This window comes from Rutilus rutilus, assembly GCF_951802725.1.
Source record: "Rutilus rutilus genome assembly, chromosome: 15".
Lineage (NCBI taxonomy): Eukaryota > Metazoa > Chordata > Actinopteri > Cypriniformes > Leuciscidae > Rutilus > Rutilus rutilus.
In genome coordinates this window covers 9,265,497-9,282,364 of record NC_140220.1, presented here as the reverse complement: position 1 = coordinate 9,282,364, position 16,868 = coordinate 9,265,497, and the positions used below count along the sequence as shown (strand labels likewise).

At 38.0% G+C, this 16,868-nt stretch overlaps 1 protein-coding gene across 1 annotated transcript; it reads left to right on the top strand.

Moving 5' to 3' along the window:
- The first annotated feature begins 465 nt into the window (after positions 1-465).
- scara3 (scavenger receptor class A, member 3) lies at positions 466-13,499 on the top strand. The gene is made up of 7 exons (XM_084432916.1): positions 466-822; positions 7,524-7,559; positions 7,887-7,931; positions 8,429-8,548; positions 9,797-9,877; positions 10,468-11,511; positions 11,737-13,499. Exons 1-7 carry the CDS (start codon positions 816-818, stop codon positions 12,171-12,173), a joined length of 1,770 nt encoding a protein of 589 aa, XP_084289042.1. The 5' UTR covers positions 466-815; the 3' UTR covers positions 12,174-13,499.
- Positions 13,500-16,868: the final 3,369 nt, after the last annotated feature.

The following is a 16,868-nucleotide window of genomic DNA, read 5'->3' as shown; positions in this document are numbered from 1 at the left end:
ATCCCGGTTTATGGGATATACTAAGAATTTTGTCCATATAGATTTTCCAAACTTTTTTGTGAACCAAATTCTCATTTCCTTATTCCTTTGTATAAGAATTACATGACTGGAATGACTTGAACTGACTTCAAACTGAATGATAATATTGCTCAATAGAACAAAAATGGTGTTTTAAGTATATATACACTGTAGTAAATCTGCACTTTTGCATTCATTTATAGCACAATGATATTTATCCTCTCCTCTCAACAACAAGCTCTTGAAGAACAGCATGTCCCTTTTGGCAAACATAATTTGTAAATCTCCAATAACAAGAGGCCACAGAAGATAAAGGTGCCTGTTGCTCCAATACCAGACATTTGTTAACAATTAGGCCAGTGCTCAAGACTGACTCACTGAAGCACATGCACTGTGTCCCACCTCCTTTTCTCCTCCTTCTCCCTTCATCAGCTCCCTCCCTTTCCCACACAGAAACAATCACTCCCTCTCTCCGGCATGTTTCCCAAAGCTGCACATGGTTACTGTCCAAGGTATTACTTTCCACTGGTTCTATAGCAAAGAGGAAGCATGTTATAGAGGGTTCCTTTTGACACACCAGCTGTTGGATGCTGTGCCCACAAGTGTCCTCGACATTGGATTAGTCTGCAGATTTAGTGACTTATTTCTTGTAAGCAAACCGGTATTCTTCTTGACTGATGTTCTGGAGTCTGATGAGTCTTTGAAATACATCCCAAGTTTGAACGTTCTGACAGGTGAAATATATTACTCCACATTCGTCTTTACCAAACTGACCTGGGGTGTTTTACAGAATCAACATGAAAGGTAAGCAATGTTTCTTTTTATTGATTCATACTTTGACTAATATGTTATTTTTTTTATTCATGTGAGAAATACTTGTAAATACTGGCTAACATGAGCGTGCTGACAGCACACATTCAGAACTGAAACTCCGAGGTTCTAGAGAAAGCAGGGAGCTGTTGATGTTGGATGAGAGTTTGTGGTTCTGTTATTTTGACCGCAAAATACATCATACCTTCACCACTCTCAGCTTGACACTATTTGCTATTGAATTTTCAGTTAGACTCTTTTACTGAAACATTTTAGATGCTGGTTTTATTCAACACAGAATAATATAATACCATTGGTTTTCATAAAAGGCAAGCGAGATCTTTTTGAAGGCAAGTGGAACATGTGGATCTGCGTCGTTTGGTGGTAGGATCTTGAATTTATAGGAAACGTATCCAAAATGAAGATAAACATTTCTCTCTTTTAATGCATAAACCAGACTCATGAAAGAGCATGGCTCCTAATGCATTCCTCATGCTGTGAGAGATGTGCGATTTTAAGTTCTTCATTCTTCAAGTGTGAGCAGCAGGTGTGGAGCCAGTGTTAACCGCACACGCATACATTCCCTTCAGCTGTTTTCCCGAGATCTGACCAATGAATCTATTTGTAATAGACAGAAAGGGACAAGCAGGCTCTTCTTATTCTTAGTTACAACTGATTGAAGTGTATCAGATCTAATGAAACGCTCTTGATCAACATAGTTGTTTATAATTGAACACAGCACGTCCTGATTTTCCAGAGTTAGACACGTCCTGGGTCAACATATTTTGTTGAGCCTGGAACAACATTACTGTCCAAAAATGTACTCCTAACCATATTCCTACACCTCAGCCTAACCCTTCCCATATGTTACCTCTAAAATTAGTGGGATTGTGGTATTAAGTTGCGTTTTGGTTGATCGGATCACATGTAGATGAGGGAGACACATTCCCGTTTACACCTGGTGTTTTATCCATATCTTTTGTCCACTTTAGACCGCTTCTTTCCTGATTTCTTCGAAGAGAGGGTCTATGGGCGGGTAAATGCATGGGATTTTTCAGATTTTTTTAATCTAATGGACGATCTCAGCTCACGTAATTTACAAATGAGTGCATGAAGACGATGGAAAAACACGAATAGCAGCAGTTTTTTTTTCTGCTCTGATAGCCACAAGATGACGCCTGATTGCGGCGAGGTGTGACACACCATTATGTTTACGCAATAAGTCAGTAGGCGGAGAGAAGGCGGAGAGTAGGCAGTATTTAGTGGATGTTCGAGAACGCATTCAACCACATGAGCGTTTACACTACGAAAGCAATCCGTTTGAATGCATTTTCGACTACCTCTGGAAGTGGTCAAAAGTGGACAAGCTCAAAACGTTTTAAACCCCGTTTACACCTGTATTTTGCGTCGCCCACTTGTGATCCGATCGACCAAAACGCAGCTTAAAGGGTTAGTTCACCCAAAAATGAAAATTATGTCAGTAATTACTCACCCTCATGTTGTTCCAACCCCGTAAGACCTTCGTTCATCTTCGGAACACAAATTAAGATATTTTTGATTAAATCTGAGAGCAGTCTCACTCCTCCATAGGCTTCTAAGGGAATGAAACTTGCTGGCGCAAAAAATTTATTAAAGAGATCGTTAATATAGTCCAAGTGACTACAGTGGCTCAATCTTAAGTTTATCAAGCGACGAGAATACTTTTTGTGCGCAAAAAAAAAAACAAAAATAATGACTTTATTCCACTATTCATTTCCTTCTCTCTGGGCCTTGAGTCTTTTCACGTACTGTTTTAGCGCAGCGCATCTGTGTTGTACGTCACACGCATCACACACATGACAAGCGTAGGCCAATAGTGAGCCTACGTGGTGACGTGCAACACAGACGCGCTGCGCTAAAACTACGTGAACTAACTCGAGGCCCAGAGAGAAGGAAATGAATAGTGGAATAAAGTCGTTATTTTAGTTTTTTTTTTCGCACAAAAAGTATTCTCGTCGCCCTCGATCTCTTTAATAACTTTTTTACTCCAGCAAGTTTCATTCCCTTAGAAGCCTAAGTGAGACTGCTCTCAGATTTAATCAAAAATATCTTAATTTCTGTTCCGAAGATGAACGAAGGTCTTACGGGGTTGGAACAACATGAGGGTGAGTAATTACTGACAGAATTTTCATTTTTGGGTGAACTAACCAAGTTTTGAGTATTACACCTTTAATACCAGGTGTAAACAGGGCCTGATGTAGAAGCACCTAACACTGGTTGTAAACCTAAAGTTGACATAAACTGTATTGTCTGGTTGGTTGATTGGAATGTTGTTCCAGGATCAACAAAGTTGTTGATCCAGAAACATGTTGATCCAGAAACATGTTGCACTTGGTGAAATCAGATTCTACATTGAAGGCAAGGATCGAAGGATCAAGGATTTAATGGTCAAAGAAATATTTTGCTTTTTTTAAAGCCCAATGAGGTTGTCTTTAAGAAGCTGTAAAACATCCCAGAACATGTATTTTAATGTAATTAATGTGTGACTGTAAACATGCAGATATCTAAAGATGGGTGAGATTCACCTCCATTTTTGAACTCCTTTATTTTCATAAACTACAATATACAGTAAGAATGTTTTCAATTTTTCTCCATTGAACTTTATGGTTGAACTCTGCACATACTTTTTAAAATGCGTGTAAAGCAGTTGTACATCAAGTAGAACTGTAGAGACACTTGTCTTTATTAGTTGTGGTTGGTTTTCTGTGGTTTGGAAAGACCCTGCCCTCTGCCTCTGCTTCCCATCTCAAGTTGCAGGCATTCCTGTCAGATGTTTTATACCCACTGCATTCATCTGGTCACATAATACCAGTCTTACTGTATGTTTCCTGTGTTTTGGTGCTTTTCAGCAAAGTGAATCAATTCAAAGGCATGGGAACATTAGACAAACTCTTTAACCCACAGTTTAGAGATCATGTACACTACGCCAATTCGTTCTTTTGGACATCAAAGCTCCTGAAGTTACCCTTGAGAATGCCTCATCAAGTAGCTTTACATTGCAAGATTTGAAGGATTAGGAGAATCCTCAGACATCTTTGGCCTCTGTAGAAGGTGTTGAAGAGGTAAATCTCAAACTTTTGACATTGTGAAGTTCTGACATGAGAAATCCTCTTAAGCCTTATCCAAAGAGTTCTCAACTCTTGAGTTGTATAAACATGTTGCCCTTTCTGTACTTGTGGAAAAGAGGATAGCTGAAAGGATGCCTCATAAGAAATTACATATTGTGAAGAAAAGACTAAATATTTTGACAACCATGTTTTGATGGAGTAAGTGAATCTTGGTGACCAAGTCTTTAGTCATCTTCATTTATATAGCGCTTTTAACAATGTAGATTGTTTCAAAGCAGTTTTACAGAGATAAACGTATAATTTTTAGAATGGGCACTGACAATATATTATTATCTCAGATTAGTACATGCCACCATTGTAATTCATGTGGTTTTAATTATTCTCAGTGTTTCGAAGACCAATAATGAAATTTCAGCCTGTAATGTTTGGTCAGGGCACAGATGTTGTTTTCATAGCTGGTTGTTAACATACTGTTAAACATCTGCCCAAGTGGACTGTTTTACTTGCGCTGTACACCTGAGATAACTGATGTTTTAAGATTTTATCCTTCAAATGCTACCTAAATTGTGTCCATACTAATGTTAAATGGATCATACTCTTTTACAGTGCCCCATATCAGACACGTTAAATTATATTTCTATGTTCTAAGGTCAACAAATGCTGTTGATTTTGAGAGAAAACAGCAGACCTCGCCAGATTTCAATTTGTTTATTTTTAGTTTAATTTACTGTATTATATTGTTGCATAACATGCAAACTGAAGACTGCCTCCTTGTTTAAATTTTGTATTATCTGTATTTTGAATTTTGACTGCCCACCCTTACTAAACACTGGCATATTGCCCTTATGCTCTCAGACTTCTAACGAAATCTAGAAACTTTCCATTTCCTCCAGATCCTTGAATCCTAATTAAATATCCTGTCTCTTTACATACTTCTCAAGTACTTGACCCTGCCATAGTGCTTTTCAATGGTTCTTTCCTTGTAAGCAATGTTTTCAAGGGGAATTCAGACATCCAGACCAGACTGGAGGGTCCCCTCCTTTTCCTCTGTACTGTTGGCAACACTCACGATACCACAAGACCCAAGGTTGCGTCTTTTCCGAGCCACCTGTGTAGCCAGGACTGGTAGGGATATGTAAAGTCTCTCCACTTTCTCCCTCATCAAGCTTTTGCCTAGCACTCTGGCTCCAGTAGACCTGACCTCAGCGGCTTGAGTAGTAGGTATAAACAATCTCACCATGAGCTTAGCAAGTTTGGCATGCAAAGCATGGCTCCAAGTCGTGCCTGAGGTTTGAAAAATACAGACCCTAAGCAAACAGAAAACGAAGCAGGTGCAAACTCCCTAAGACTGTGGTATTGAGGGATGTTGTTTTAAAAGTGCTTGCTGAACAATAGTGTCCGATAAAGGAAAAAACAGTTTGATGTTTAACAGCATTGGCAGTGGATGACTGGCATACCTCCAGTTCTCAGACTGGCACAACTCTGTTCTCAGGACCTTCAGTACCAACCCAGTGCTCTTCAGCTGCAAAGTATAGGGACGTTGAGTCATTGTTCCTTTTCACAAAGTGCTGCGTTTCTTCAGACAGTTGATGCCCAATGATGCCCATTTAAAAAAAAAAAAGTAAACCCTGGTTTGTCTCCAGAAACACCATGACTTTGCAACATGGTAAATTGCAACCTTTAGAGATGTCTAAACATTTTCACGCTTTTTGTTTTTGTTTGCTTTTTGTGTATTCCTTCTTCCCTTGGGATAGCAAGCTCTGTGGAAGATAGGTGGTCTTGTAGACCATAACACATCTCGATGTTTGTGCTCAAGTAGTATATAAAATGGAACAGGCTTAACAAGGTCTTCCCTCATGATTCAGTTTGAAAACTCCTTTTTATCTTTGTCCCTTGTTGATAAAGCTTCTTGGATGTTCTGATGGCATATAGTCAAATTTTTCCTCACGTGAAGCACCTCATACAATGTTTTGGTTCTACTTCTCCAGGTAGTCATCAGCTAATTAGGTTACTAACCGTCATGGGTGGCTGAAATAAGCTTAGCCTGAATAACCCTCTGCTAACAATGCTTTTCCAGATGTTGTGCTGTGTGCAATAACATTTATCCTTTTTTCTATTCATAGCTATGTCCTGCACCACACCTTCTTTATTTTTGTGGCATTTGGCCAGAACAGCTATGGTGTTTCCCACCCAAAACCTGCAGCTCCTCGCCTTGGTGTTGCAGCCAAGAAATATTTCAATATTTATTAATTTCATTTTTTATAATATATACAGGTGCTGGTCATAAAATTAGAATATCATCAAAAAGTTGATTTATTTCAAGAATTCAACTTAACAGGTAAAACTAATATATTATATAGACTCATTACATGAGATATTTCAAGCCTTTATTTGTTATAATTTTGATGATTATGGCTTACAGCTTATTAAACCCACGAAATCAAAATCCCAGAAAATTAGAATGTTACATGAAATTACACAGTAATTACACAGTAATACCATGGTCATTGAACCAGGTTTATTTTGGCAGTGTGGGCAGGTGCAAATCCTGCTGGAAAATGAAGGAAGCATGAAGTGCTCTGAAAATGTCCTGGTAGACGGCTGCGTGGACTCTGGATTTAATAAAGCACAGTGGACAAAGTCCTCTTTTCTGATGAGAGCAAATTTTGCATCTCATTTGGAAACCAAGGTCCCAGAGTCTGGAGGAAGAATGGAGAGGCACACAATCCAAGATGCTTGAAGTCCAGTGTGAAGTCTCCACAGTCTGTGTTGGTCATCGGCTGGTGTTGGTCCACTGTGCTGTCCACTCAACGCAGTCGTCTACCAGGACATTTTCAGAGCACTTCATGCTTCCTTCAGCAGACAAGCTTTATGGAGATGCTGACTTCATTTTCCAGCAGGATTTGCACCTGCCCACACTGCCAAAAGAACCAAAACCTGGTTCAATGACCATGGTATTACTGTGTAATTACTGTGTGATTTCATGAAATATTCAAATTTTCTGAGATTTTGATTTCGTGGGTCTCATAAGCTGTAAGCCATAATCATCAAAATTATAACAAATAAAGGCTTGAAATATCTCACTTTGCATGTAATGAGTCTATATAATATATTAGTTTCACCTGTTAAGTTGAATTCTTGAAATAAATCAACTTTTTGATGATATTCTAATTTTATGACCAGCACCTGTGTCTGTGTGTGTGTGTGTATATATATACACACACACACACGTATATATATATACGTACATTTTTATATATATTTTTTTTATTCCACCCAGGGGGAATAAATTCTCCAAAAGATCCCATCAGATTTAGTAAAAAAAAAAAAAACTTCCCTCACCAATTTTGTGTATTTGTGCTCATATAAGGCTCTTTCCAAAAGTGACCTCATATAGTACTAATCGGTCCAAGTTTTTGTCTTGTACTAGCAAGCAGGCCTTATAGTTTTTCCACTCTTAGTTTGATTTATTGTTTCTACTGATAAAGCGGATGTGATCATCATTCTCCAAGATAAGTTTCAATCTATTGACCTTAATTTGCAAACACATACAATCAACCCTGTTGCTTTTCCTCCTCTTTCTTGCAGATAGCTATTGTGGCTACGAGAACCAGCTTTTTAATGGTATGTGGAGACTTTCTCTTCTTTCAGTTTTATTTGGACCCTCTTGATATAGAGTTATAAGACCAAGTATGTACTTAATCCCTGCAGTGGATCTAGTTGTCCTCTTATAATCTCCTGCAATTAAACTCTGAGACCTGACATGATGAAAATATGATGGTACAGTGTTTTGTACTGTGCAGGAGGTAGATGATGAGTCTCAAGAAGAACTGTGTTTGATTAGCCAATACGCTGAACGATGATTTAATAGGATTATGATTACATTCAAGTATGATGTTATAAATTGTAAAGCCGTGACTTATTCGTGTTTTGTGCAATTTCTCTTTGTAGAGGAGGACTTAACTGGAGAAGAAGAGGAAATTCCTCCCCTGAGAGGTTAGAAAAATCATCTTTCTTAAAGCATAGTGCTCTTCTTATTAATGAGGCATTACAGAGTACAAAAGATGGAGGTAGGGAAAAGGAGTTATACAGTAGGGTTTTTTTTTTTTTTTTTTTTATGTGCCTGAATGTCTGTAATCTCCACAAATATGACACATCTTGTAAAAAAATATATAAAAAAAAATTTTTCTATGGTCTGACTTATATAATACATTTTAAGTGTTTGTATGTACATGTCGGCATTTATCCCCCACTGTTTTGTTCGTGATTTGATTTATTGTACATCTGTTTTAAATGTTCAGTTCTTGACGACACTTAGGCTTTGAAAAGATTCATTTACCGAATTCACGTCCAATTTGAATAGTCTCTTTACTGTTTTTTTTTTTTTTTTTTATATATATAACAGTTTGGATATAATGGTTCTGATAAAGTTTCTGATCTGACAGGAATACCAGGTTTCTTAATGAGAATGAGTGTCTTTTTTTTGTACACAGGAAGGGCAAGAGGAGGATGTATGAAATGTCAGCAAACACATTCTCTTCAGCTAGCTGTCAAAATGCTCTATGGCTTTTTAGCTTTGCTCATCATTGCAGTGGCCGTCTTGGCAACCCTTGGTAAGATTTCACGGCACCGCAACACTATCACTAATAATCCGTGTTTTCAACACAATCATTTTCTTGGTGAGGTGAACGATCAAAGTTGAAAGGTAGATATAAAACTTGTTCTTTAATCAGCAATGGATCAAATTAATGAGGATTTCCACATGAGAAGACACACAGCTGGAATGGAGACAGATATGGGCCAGAGAAAAGGAATGCAGGAAACCCTGATTTTCATCCATCAGACACATGGTTACAGCATGTAGTGTGGGTTTTGATTCAGCATTATGCTCATAAAGTCAACAATCTCCAGATTTAATAGGAGCAGGCCAAAACCTTTCCCTGTGTGGAGCTACACTCTAAATCTCACGTCATGTGTGATGTTATATGATGTTAAATCTGAATCTTTTGCCCCACTTACGAGCATGAAAGCATAACAAAAGTCAATAGTGAAATAACTGCGAATCATATACCTTCAAGACATTTACACAAGTTTCTCCTAATAATATTATGACATACAACAACAAATCCATATTTAAAATGCAATGGGCCTCCTATAAGAACTTTGTTAGCATTGTCGTACTGACAGGATACTACCACATCAGGCCACAACATGGCTAAGCTGTGGCAAAATAAATCAAGAAGAATGTTGTTTGGTTAAATATGATGACAAGATGATGGTTAATTTAAAGAAAAAACAGGCCTAACTACAAGATATTTCAGAATGATGCCACACACATCTGTTTCATATTGCTTTAACTCCTTAAAAATGTTGTTAAAAGCAGTTATGCGTGTAATATGCATGCTATTATGTTAAAGAATGTTATGTAGGAAGTGAATCTGAATCTGAATAGTTTGCACAAGACAAGTCAAATCAAGTAACTCAAGCATCCTGTTTAGTGACAAAGTAAGCAATGTCCTTTTAGCACTTTTTTAAAATACAGCAGGTGACATGCAGACATACAGCTGGAAAATAAATTACAACCCGAAGAGAGGGTCCATTACACTTTACCAGTCCCCATAGTCCAAGATTAAGTCGTGGTGTGTGAAGAAAGCTTCAGAAAAGAATTCCAAACCTGTGTATTCTCTAAGGAAACTGAGATCACTTGAACTGTTCCAACATTCCAATATTATGCAATGTCACATTTTCTTATTAGAATTAGAAATTCCTATCAAAATTTGTTTTGCTTGCTTGTTTGATTGTTGTTCATCACTTAATTCTCTAAAATGACATTTTTAATATCAATAAATGTGTCATGTCAGTCTTCAGGAGAGTTGACAACTTATCTGAAGAGGAATCATTTTATCACAAACACATTTCCAAAGTCCAGGAGAGTATAAAAGGTAAGAATTCTTGTTTTACGGTACATCAATTTTTGGGAACTGCTAAGCATTACAGTGTTATTATATATTATTTATATACTAGTATAGTTAATTTATGAGTTTTATAATTTATGATTTTTTTAAATATATTTTCATTTATATATTTGAAATTATTATTTCATTTTTTAGTAATTTTAGTACTTCAGTTTAAACTTGCCAAATAAGGCAACATTTCGTTTTTCATCTAATATTTGTATTTAAGCTTCATTTTAATTACCAAAAACTATTTTAATAGTTTTAGTTAACAATAAAAACACTGATCTACAACAGGAAAGTCAAACTGCAAAAAGAAAACCACACAGTTGCTTCTGTTTAAAATAGGCTTGCTAGATTTATCTAATTTGTTTATCTAATCTCTCGGTTCACTTCCTGTGGTCGGTGAACCCCTCAGAGAGTAAAAACTCATGAGAAATTTTTATAACTGAAATAATGACCTAAGAAACAGCTGTGCACACAGAGAGCTCTGACTGTTAAAACACAATTGCATTTTCCTGCAGTGTATTTTTTTGTCAGCAATACAAGAGATTCATGGTTTGGTGGTTCTATTGTAGATATCAGCACTGCAAACAACTACTCCAACTGCTTAGATGTTGCACAATTCCAAGAGGAGATTGCCAGACTGAAGAAGGAGTTTGAGGAGACCCAGAAGATGGTACTCGGTCAAAAGCAGCAGTTGGACCAGGCGATCCAGTCTCAGCAAAGTCTTACGCAATCCAGCAACAGAATGACGAGAGATCTCCAGACTTATGGAATCATCATTAAGCGTATAAACCAGTCTGTGGGCCAATACCTGGATCAGGTAACAGGCTGGCAGGTTGTCATTAATGAAACAGATCAAGGGATGAAAACCCTTATTGAGGATCAGTATGATTTGAAGGCCACAATGCAACAAGTCAACACCACTGTTGCTCTTAGTGCGTCGTGGATAGGTGCTCTTCAGAGGAAGTCCGAAGAGGAGACCTTGGTGCTCCAAAAAATAACAGCAGACTGGCAGAATTACAGCCGAGTTTTAAGTGCCCTGAAATCCAATGCCAGCGTAACCATGCAGACCGTGAGGGCCGTTCAAAGTGGCGTCTCTGCCACTCACCAGCGAATCAGCATGAGCTCTGAGATGGTGCATGACCTCACTCTGCAAGTCATGAACCTTCAGATGCAACTGGACAATGTCTCGTCTTACATTGACGAACACGAGGAGAACATGCATGACCACCAGTACCACACGAAGTACTACGAAAACCGGACCGGGGAGCGATTTGTGACATTGGATGCAAGAATGAACTCCATTGAAATGGAGATCGACACAGTTTCTTCCAGCATCAATGCAACCGTCAGCCATGTTCAGAGCATGTACAAATATATCAACATAGAGAGTTCCTCTTGCCAATCCAGACTGGGCAGTCACACTGAAGATTTGCAGAACTTGAACAACACAGTCTTGCTGCTTCTTCACCTAGCCGACACTCTCAGAATGCAGTACATGATACTGAATGTACGCCTCGAAGCTGATGTGAGGAACCTATCATTGGTGATGGAGGAGATGAAGCTTGTAGACACCAGTCACGCAAAGCTGATCCAGAACTTCACTATTCTGAAAGGTTGTTATCTACTTGTAGTGCCCTGAATGGCCACCTTCCTGCAGAGTTTAACACCAACACTGATCAAAACTTCAACACATTGATTAGCTTGTTCGGGGGCTAAACTCTGCTGGACAGTGATCCTCTAGGGCCAGATTTGAAGAGCCCTGCTGTAGTGTCTATAAAATAGCTTCACTTGCATGTTCTTGAAGAGTCTAATGTCTTTTTTTTCTGGATTCTTAATAGGTATGCCTGGTCCACCAGGTCCAAAGGGAAGCAGGGGAGAATCGGGAGCCAAAGGACCTCTAGGTGTATCGGGACTGAAAGGAGACAGGGGACTTGCAGGAAATCGTGGACCTCAAGGATTAAAGGGCGCTATTGGAATTAAGGGGGATCAAGGTGTGCAAGGAGTTTCTGGGATGAAAGGTGGGCAAGGACTTAAGGGAGAAAAAGGGTCTTTAGGGCAACCAGGGCCTCGTGCTGAAAAGGGACTGAAGGGTGATATGGGGGTTCCTGGGAAGGATGGAATTCCTGGCCTCAAAGGACCGCCAGGAATTCGAGGACAAGCTGGACTCCCAGGGGTACATGGACCTCAAGGACTGGTAGGAAAACAGGGCGCTGTAGGACCACCGGGGCCGCCAGGACCACCTGGACCACCAGGGGAGCCTGCTCAGAAGTCATGAACAGATAGACATACAACTTAAAAATAACCCAAATGGTGATACACTGACTGCCTTTCTGGATACGGTTATGATGTTTCTTGCAGCTGATGGTGGTAGACGTCAACTTGGAGATCTCTCTCTAAACAAGACAATGGTGGAGACTCTTTGGAATCTTAGACGCCCACATGCACATTCTCCAAAAATGGAGCTTGCTCTGAACAACAATACTCTATGTATAGGCTTTCAACACACTTAGAAAAGAGCTCAAGCACAATTCTATAGATGAGCCACTTCACCACAATCTTGTTTTAACAATGGTTATAGAGCCAGGCTTCTATGAAACCATTAATTGTACTAGGTACTATCCAGCAGACTCAATAATTCGCCAGCATCAGCATTTGAAGACAGATAAACATTCGACAAATCATACTTTTGCTTTTTATGGAGTGTATGTATTAATACAGCAACATGTTCCATTTTGTATTTGCATCATAATACAGCAACATTTTCCATTTTGTATTTGCATCATAATCCCAGAACATTCAGAGCAGGTACTCTGAAACACGATGTTTATTATGAGTTCAAGTAAACCAAATATTTTCACTCATTAAAGGTAGCCTTGGTACAAATTTGATGAAACTGTGCGAAAAGTAGTCAACTCATTATTTTACAGTTGCTGGCATTTCATGAACTTGCAACAACCTTTACAGACATTGGAATTGAACAGTGCAACTTTAAGTTTTAATGTTCATATTGGTTTGATTTTCCAATTTGTAAATATGGATAAGTTTAACAGGAGTAATTTTAAGCGTTGGTTAATGTGTCTGAGGAGGACTCTGTGATGTGTTGGCATACAATTTATTCCTCTTGCACAACAATAAAGGTTTATAAGAATGTAAATAAGAGGGGGGCATTTTTGTTTAGCATTTTCATTTTATACTAAAATCATAAAACAAATAAGAGAAATGCCTTTTCATGATTCGCTATCAACCCAGCAAATAAAAAATTAAAAAACAAAGACAAAAAGTGCAGTTTATGGATTTGAATGGCCAAAAGTGATCAGTACTAAACTGCAACTTTGTTTTATACAACCAAAATAAATCATTTTGGAAACATGGAATACCTAACTGGAAGTTTTCACTTTAAGTAAATGTAAAGCATCAAAATAATGTGTTTTTATTTCACATACAATATACCAAACTGCAGTATTTATGGGATGTTTTATTTAGGTGTTAAAACAACTTGTGCCAGCTGCATGGTGTTTCACATTGTGATGAGAAGCCTCTGTGATATCTGACTACTAGCAAGCTTAAACATTTTCCACATGTGACAATAAATCATCATCATAACACAGTGAAAAGGTCAGCTCCATTTGATGGATTATTATATGGCTCATTTCAACAGAGCCATTTCAGACTTCAAAAGTCTGTCTAATCCCATCACTAATGTTAGAACGCAAAGTCTGATTAGCATGTCACTGAATGACCATTATGTTTCATCTCTCTGTGTACATTATTGCAATGAGTTGTTTTTTAATAGTTTAGTTTTACTTTCTCTTATTGTATCATGGCTAAGTTGTAATACGGAAACAAACCATTTGCATTAGATGATTGACATTTGAATGTGGTGTTAGATCCCTAATTCCTAGTAATTCCCAGTCCCTTTTGTTTCTTTAAGAAATCTGTTTATTCCTCTATCCCATTATTTCTTTCTCAAGTTCAGTACTGTGCAAATTGATCTTCAGCCTTTATCTAACTTGCTGATTATGATATAATCAAACATTTCGATCCAGAAACCTTGGGTACCAAACAACTTTTCATAGGAAATTGATTCCTTGTGGGAATGACAACATAATAGTTACTGTGTGGGAACCAGCTGAATCGTTAAACCTCAATGGCAACAGCTAAGCTGAAAATATTCTAATGAGTTCCAGTGGAACTAGATTTTGGTTGCCTGTGTATTTTGTGATTTTGGCATGTAGAAAGGAGAGGGAGCCAAATAAATATTCAAGCAAGATGTCTACCCCTATAGGACCCTGCAATGATTGTAGGCAAGTGGATATGATGTCATGCTCTGGGGCATTTGAATATTGACTATATTATGAATTATAAATAACAAATAATGATAAAATGTGAGTGATCCTTGCCAATCTCGGTGCCATGATGATATGGTATTTTGGGAAATAGTTGCTAAGCTGTTCTGTGTGTTTTAGTACATTGTCATGCAGTTGCAAAGGTACTATGGCTTATTGCTATGCACTTGGGTGTTTTAAAGCGTTTGCTTGGCCATTGCTGCTATGTGATTTCAAAGCTGTTGTTATGTTGCTAGGGTTATCGGAGTGGTTGCTTGGGCATTGCTATGCAGTTATTAGTGTGTTCTGTGTGGTTATTTAGTCGTTGCAGTTACTAGCTGTTCTGTTCTGTTCACTTATAAATTAAACCTGTAAAAATGTAGGCTACTTTATACTCCATTTTCTGACAACTTGCTCAGTAGCTCACTAGCTCAGTGGTCGTGCTGAAAGGTGAATTGCTACAACAGAAATTACGACACCTTGACAGACAGCTTTCGCGACCAATGATAAAAACCTTTCACCACGCCCCTACCTTTCGTCACGCCCATTTATACACACTCTTGTGCTGCGTTCCAGTCCAAAACTGTCATGCCCTTCACTCGCAAACTTCCCTCCGTCTCGTTCACTCGGATGTACGTCATTGCGAGTGCCCACTACTGGCGGAAACTGCAATGGGCTGAACTGGAACGTCCTAAGCCCTTGATCACTTGGAATCAGCTGTGGAGTTGATTTATTATTTACATTTTTTTTTCCTTTAAGAATTTGTTTAATGCAGCATCCAAATGTGTATGTGTGTTTGGGTTGTTTTAAACAAATATATATATATAATTAATATATCATAGAGTTGTCTGTTGTGGTGGTGATTAGATGAGATATGTGGTGACGTCACAATCGTACTGCATTGTGGGACATAGGTGCCTGAAGTGTACATTTGAAGCAGACTCGCTCCCTCGGTCAAAATCGAGGGAACGAGGGTCTGTCCATATAAACTTCCCTCGTCCACTTAACGAAGTGGGACGCACTTCAAAATGGCGGCAGGGATTCCCCCAAGGGGAAGTGCTTAGGGAAGTTCGCAAGTGCGTGTCTAAAAGTGGACTGGAACGCAGCACTGGAGGCGTATGAATCCCATGAATCACGAGGCACGACAAAAAAAAAAAAAAAAAAAAAAACCTCAATGATTTTTAGAAACAAGCTAATATGACATGGTTGCTTCAGCAATTGCGGTTTTATGTCACAATTGCTTTTGTTAACACTTTCAGGTAGGTTTAGTAGGTGTGTGCGTTATTTTAAAACAATATGGTGCATATGGGTTGCCAACTTCAGAGAAGGAAAATGCGGGACAATCGTGGTTATTTATAGGAAAATGAGGGACACTCAAAATATTTGTACTGTATCACACAGTGTACGTCATTTCAGTGTCTGCAGTTAAGTTTGTGTTTAAAAGGTTATCAGACATAAACATATTTGTATTGCTTAACCTATTTATGTATTTAATTCTAAAATAATTTTAATGTCATACATGAAAAAAGTCACATTACAAACAAACCATAGTTCAAAATAACAGCATTTATCTAAAATAGAAAGCTTTTTTAACATTATACACTAGGCTTACAGTTCAAAAGTTTGGGGTTAGTAAGATTATTTTTTGGGAAAAAAAATAAAGAAAGTAATTGCCTACTTTTATTCAGCAAGGATGCATTACATTAATCAAAAGTGACAGTTAAGATAATGTTACAAAAGCTTTCTATGTACTTTAAAGCTTTAAAACATTAATAATAATCAGAAATGTTTTTTGAGCATATTATTCCCTCAGGTAGATTACATGTTTTCTTGCGTGGCTGGATGTTATAGACTCATGAACAATAATCACGTTGTTTGCATTCGCCAAAATTGATTAGCCGAAATCAAAACGTGGACAGTGAAAGGAAATTACCTTTAGCGCGAGACGAGTCCGGCTTGAAGCGGAACTTAAGCGACCAGACAGCAGAGGATGTTCGCAAATCAAACAATGATTTGTCTCAAAACAGTGATTAAAAAAAGCTGTGATTGGATGATGACAGATGATGATGATCATTCTCAAGTGTCGTGGTCAGCACTGCTGCTGTTGCTGTTGTATCAGTCAGCGGTTTATCAGCTTGTCAAAAGGTCACGCACGGGACAAATAAATTAGGCCCAAAATACGGGACGTCCCGCCTAATTCGGGACAGTTGGCAACCTTAATGGTGCATAACCTTTTAACGCTACTCAACGGATATATCAATTCAGAACTCCTGTGATACCTACAACAATCAATGTTTGTTTCAGTTAAAACTGAACACGTTTTTAGTGCCACTCCCTGGACATTTTTCTTTGAAACTGTCGCGAAACATGCGTGACGCAACGTAATTCACTTTGCAGAAATATCAAGTCAATTCACCTTTATTTATATAGCGTTTTTTACAATAAAGATTGTTTCAAAGCAGCTTTACAGTGATAACAAGAAACTAATGCAACATAGTTTGTTTCTGCTGTACAGCAAATCTTGAATAAAATAGCGTCAGAGTCCAGCTTAAGTAAGTTCAGTGATGGTTAATTTTAGTTTTGTAAAAAGTTATTAATTTTGTTACATTTTATGTATATATATATATATATATATATATATATAT

Bases quoted from the DNA above. Each gene is read 5' to 3' on its own strand.
- scara3 (XM_084432916.1), top strand. The intron at 9,878-10,467 runs GTAAGAATTCTT...GTTCTATTGTAG, and splicing joins AGTCCAGGAGAGTATAAAAG to ATATCAGCACTGCAAACAAC. The intron at 11,512-11,736 runs GTTGTTATCTAC...GATTCTTAATAG, and splicing joins GAACTTCACTATTCTGAAAG to GTATGCCTGGTCCACCAGGT.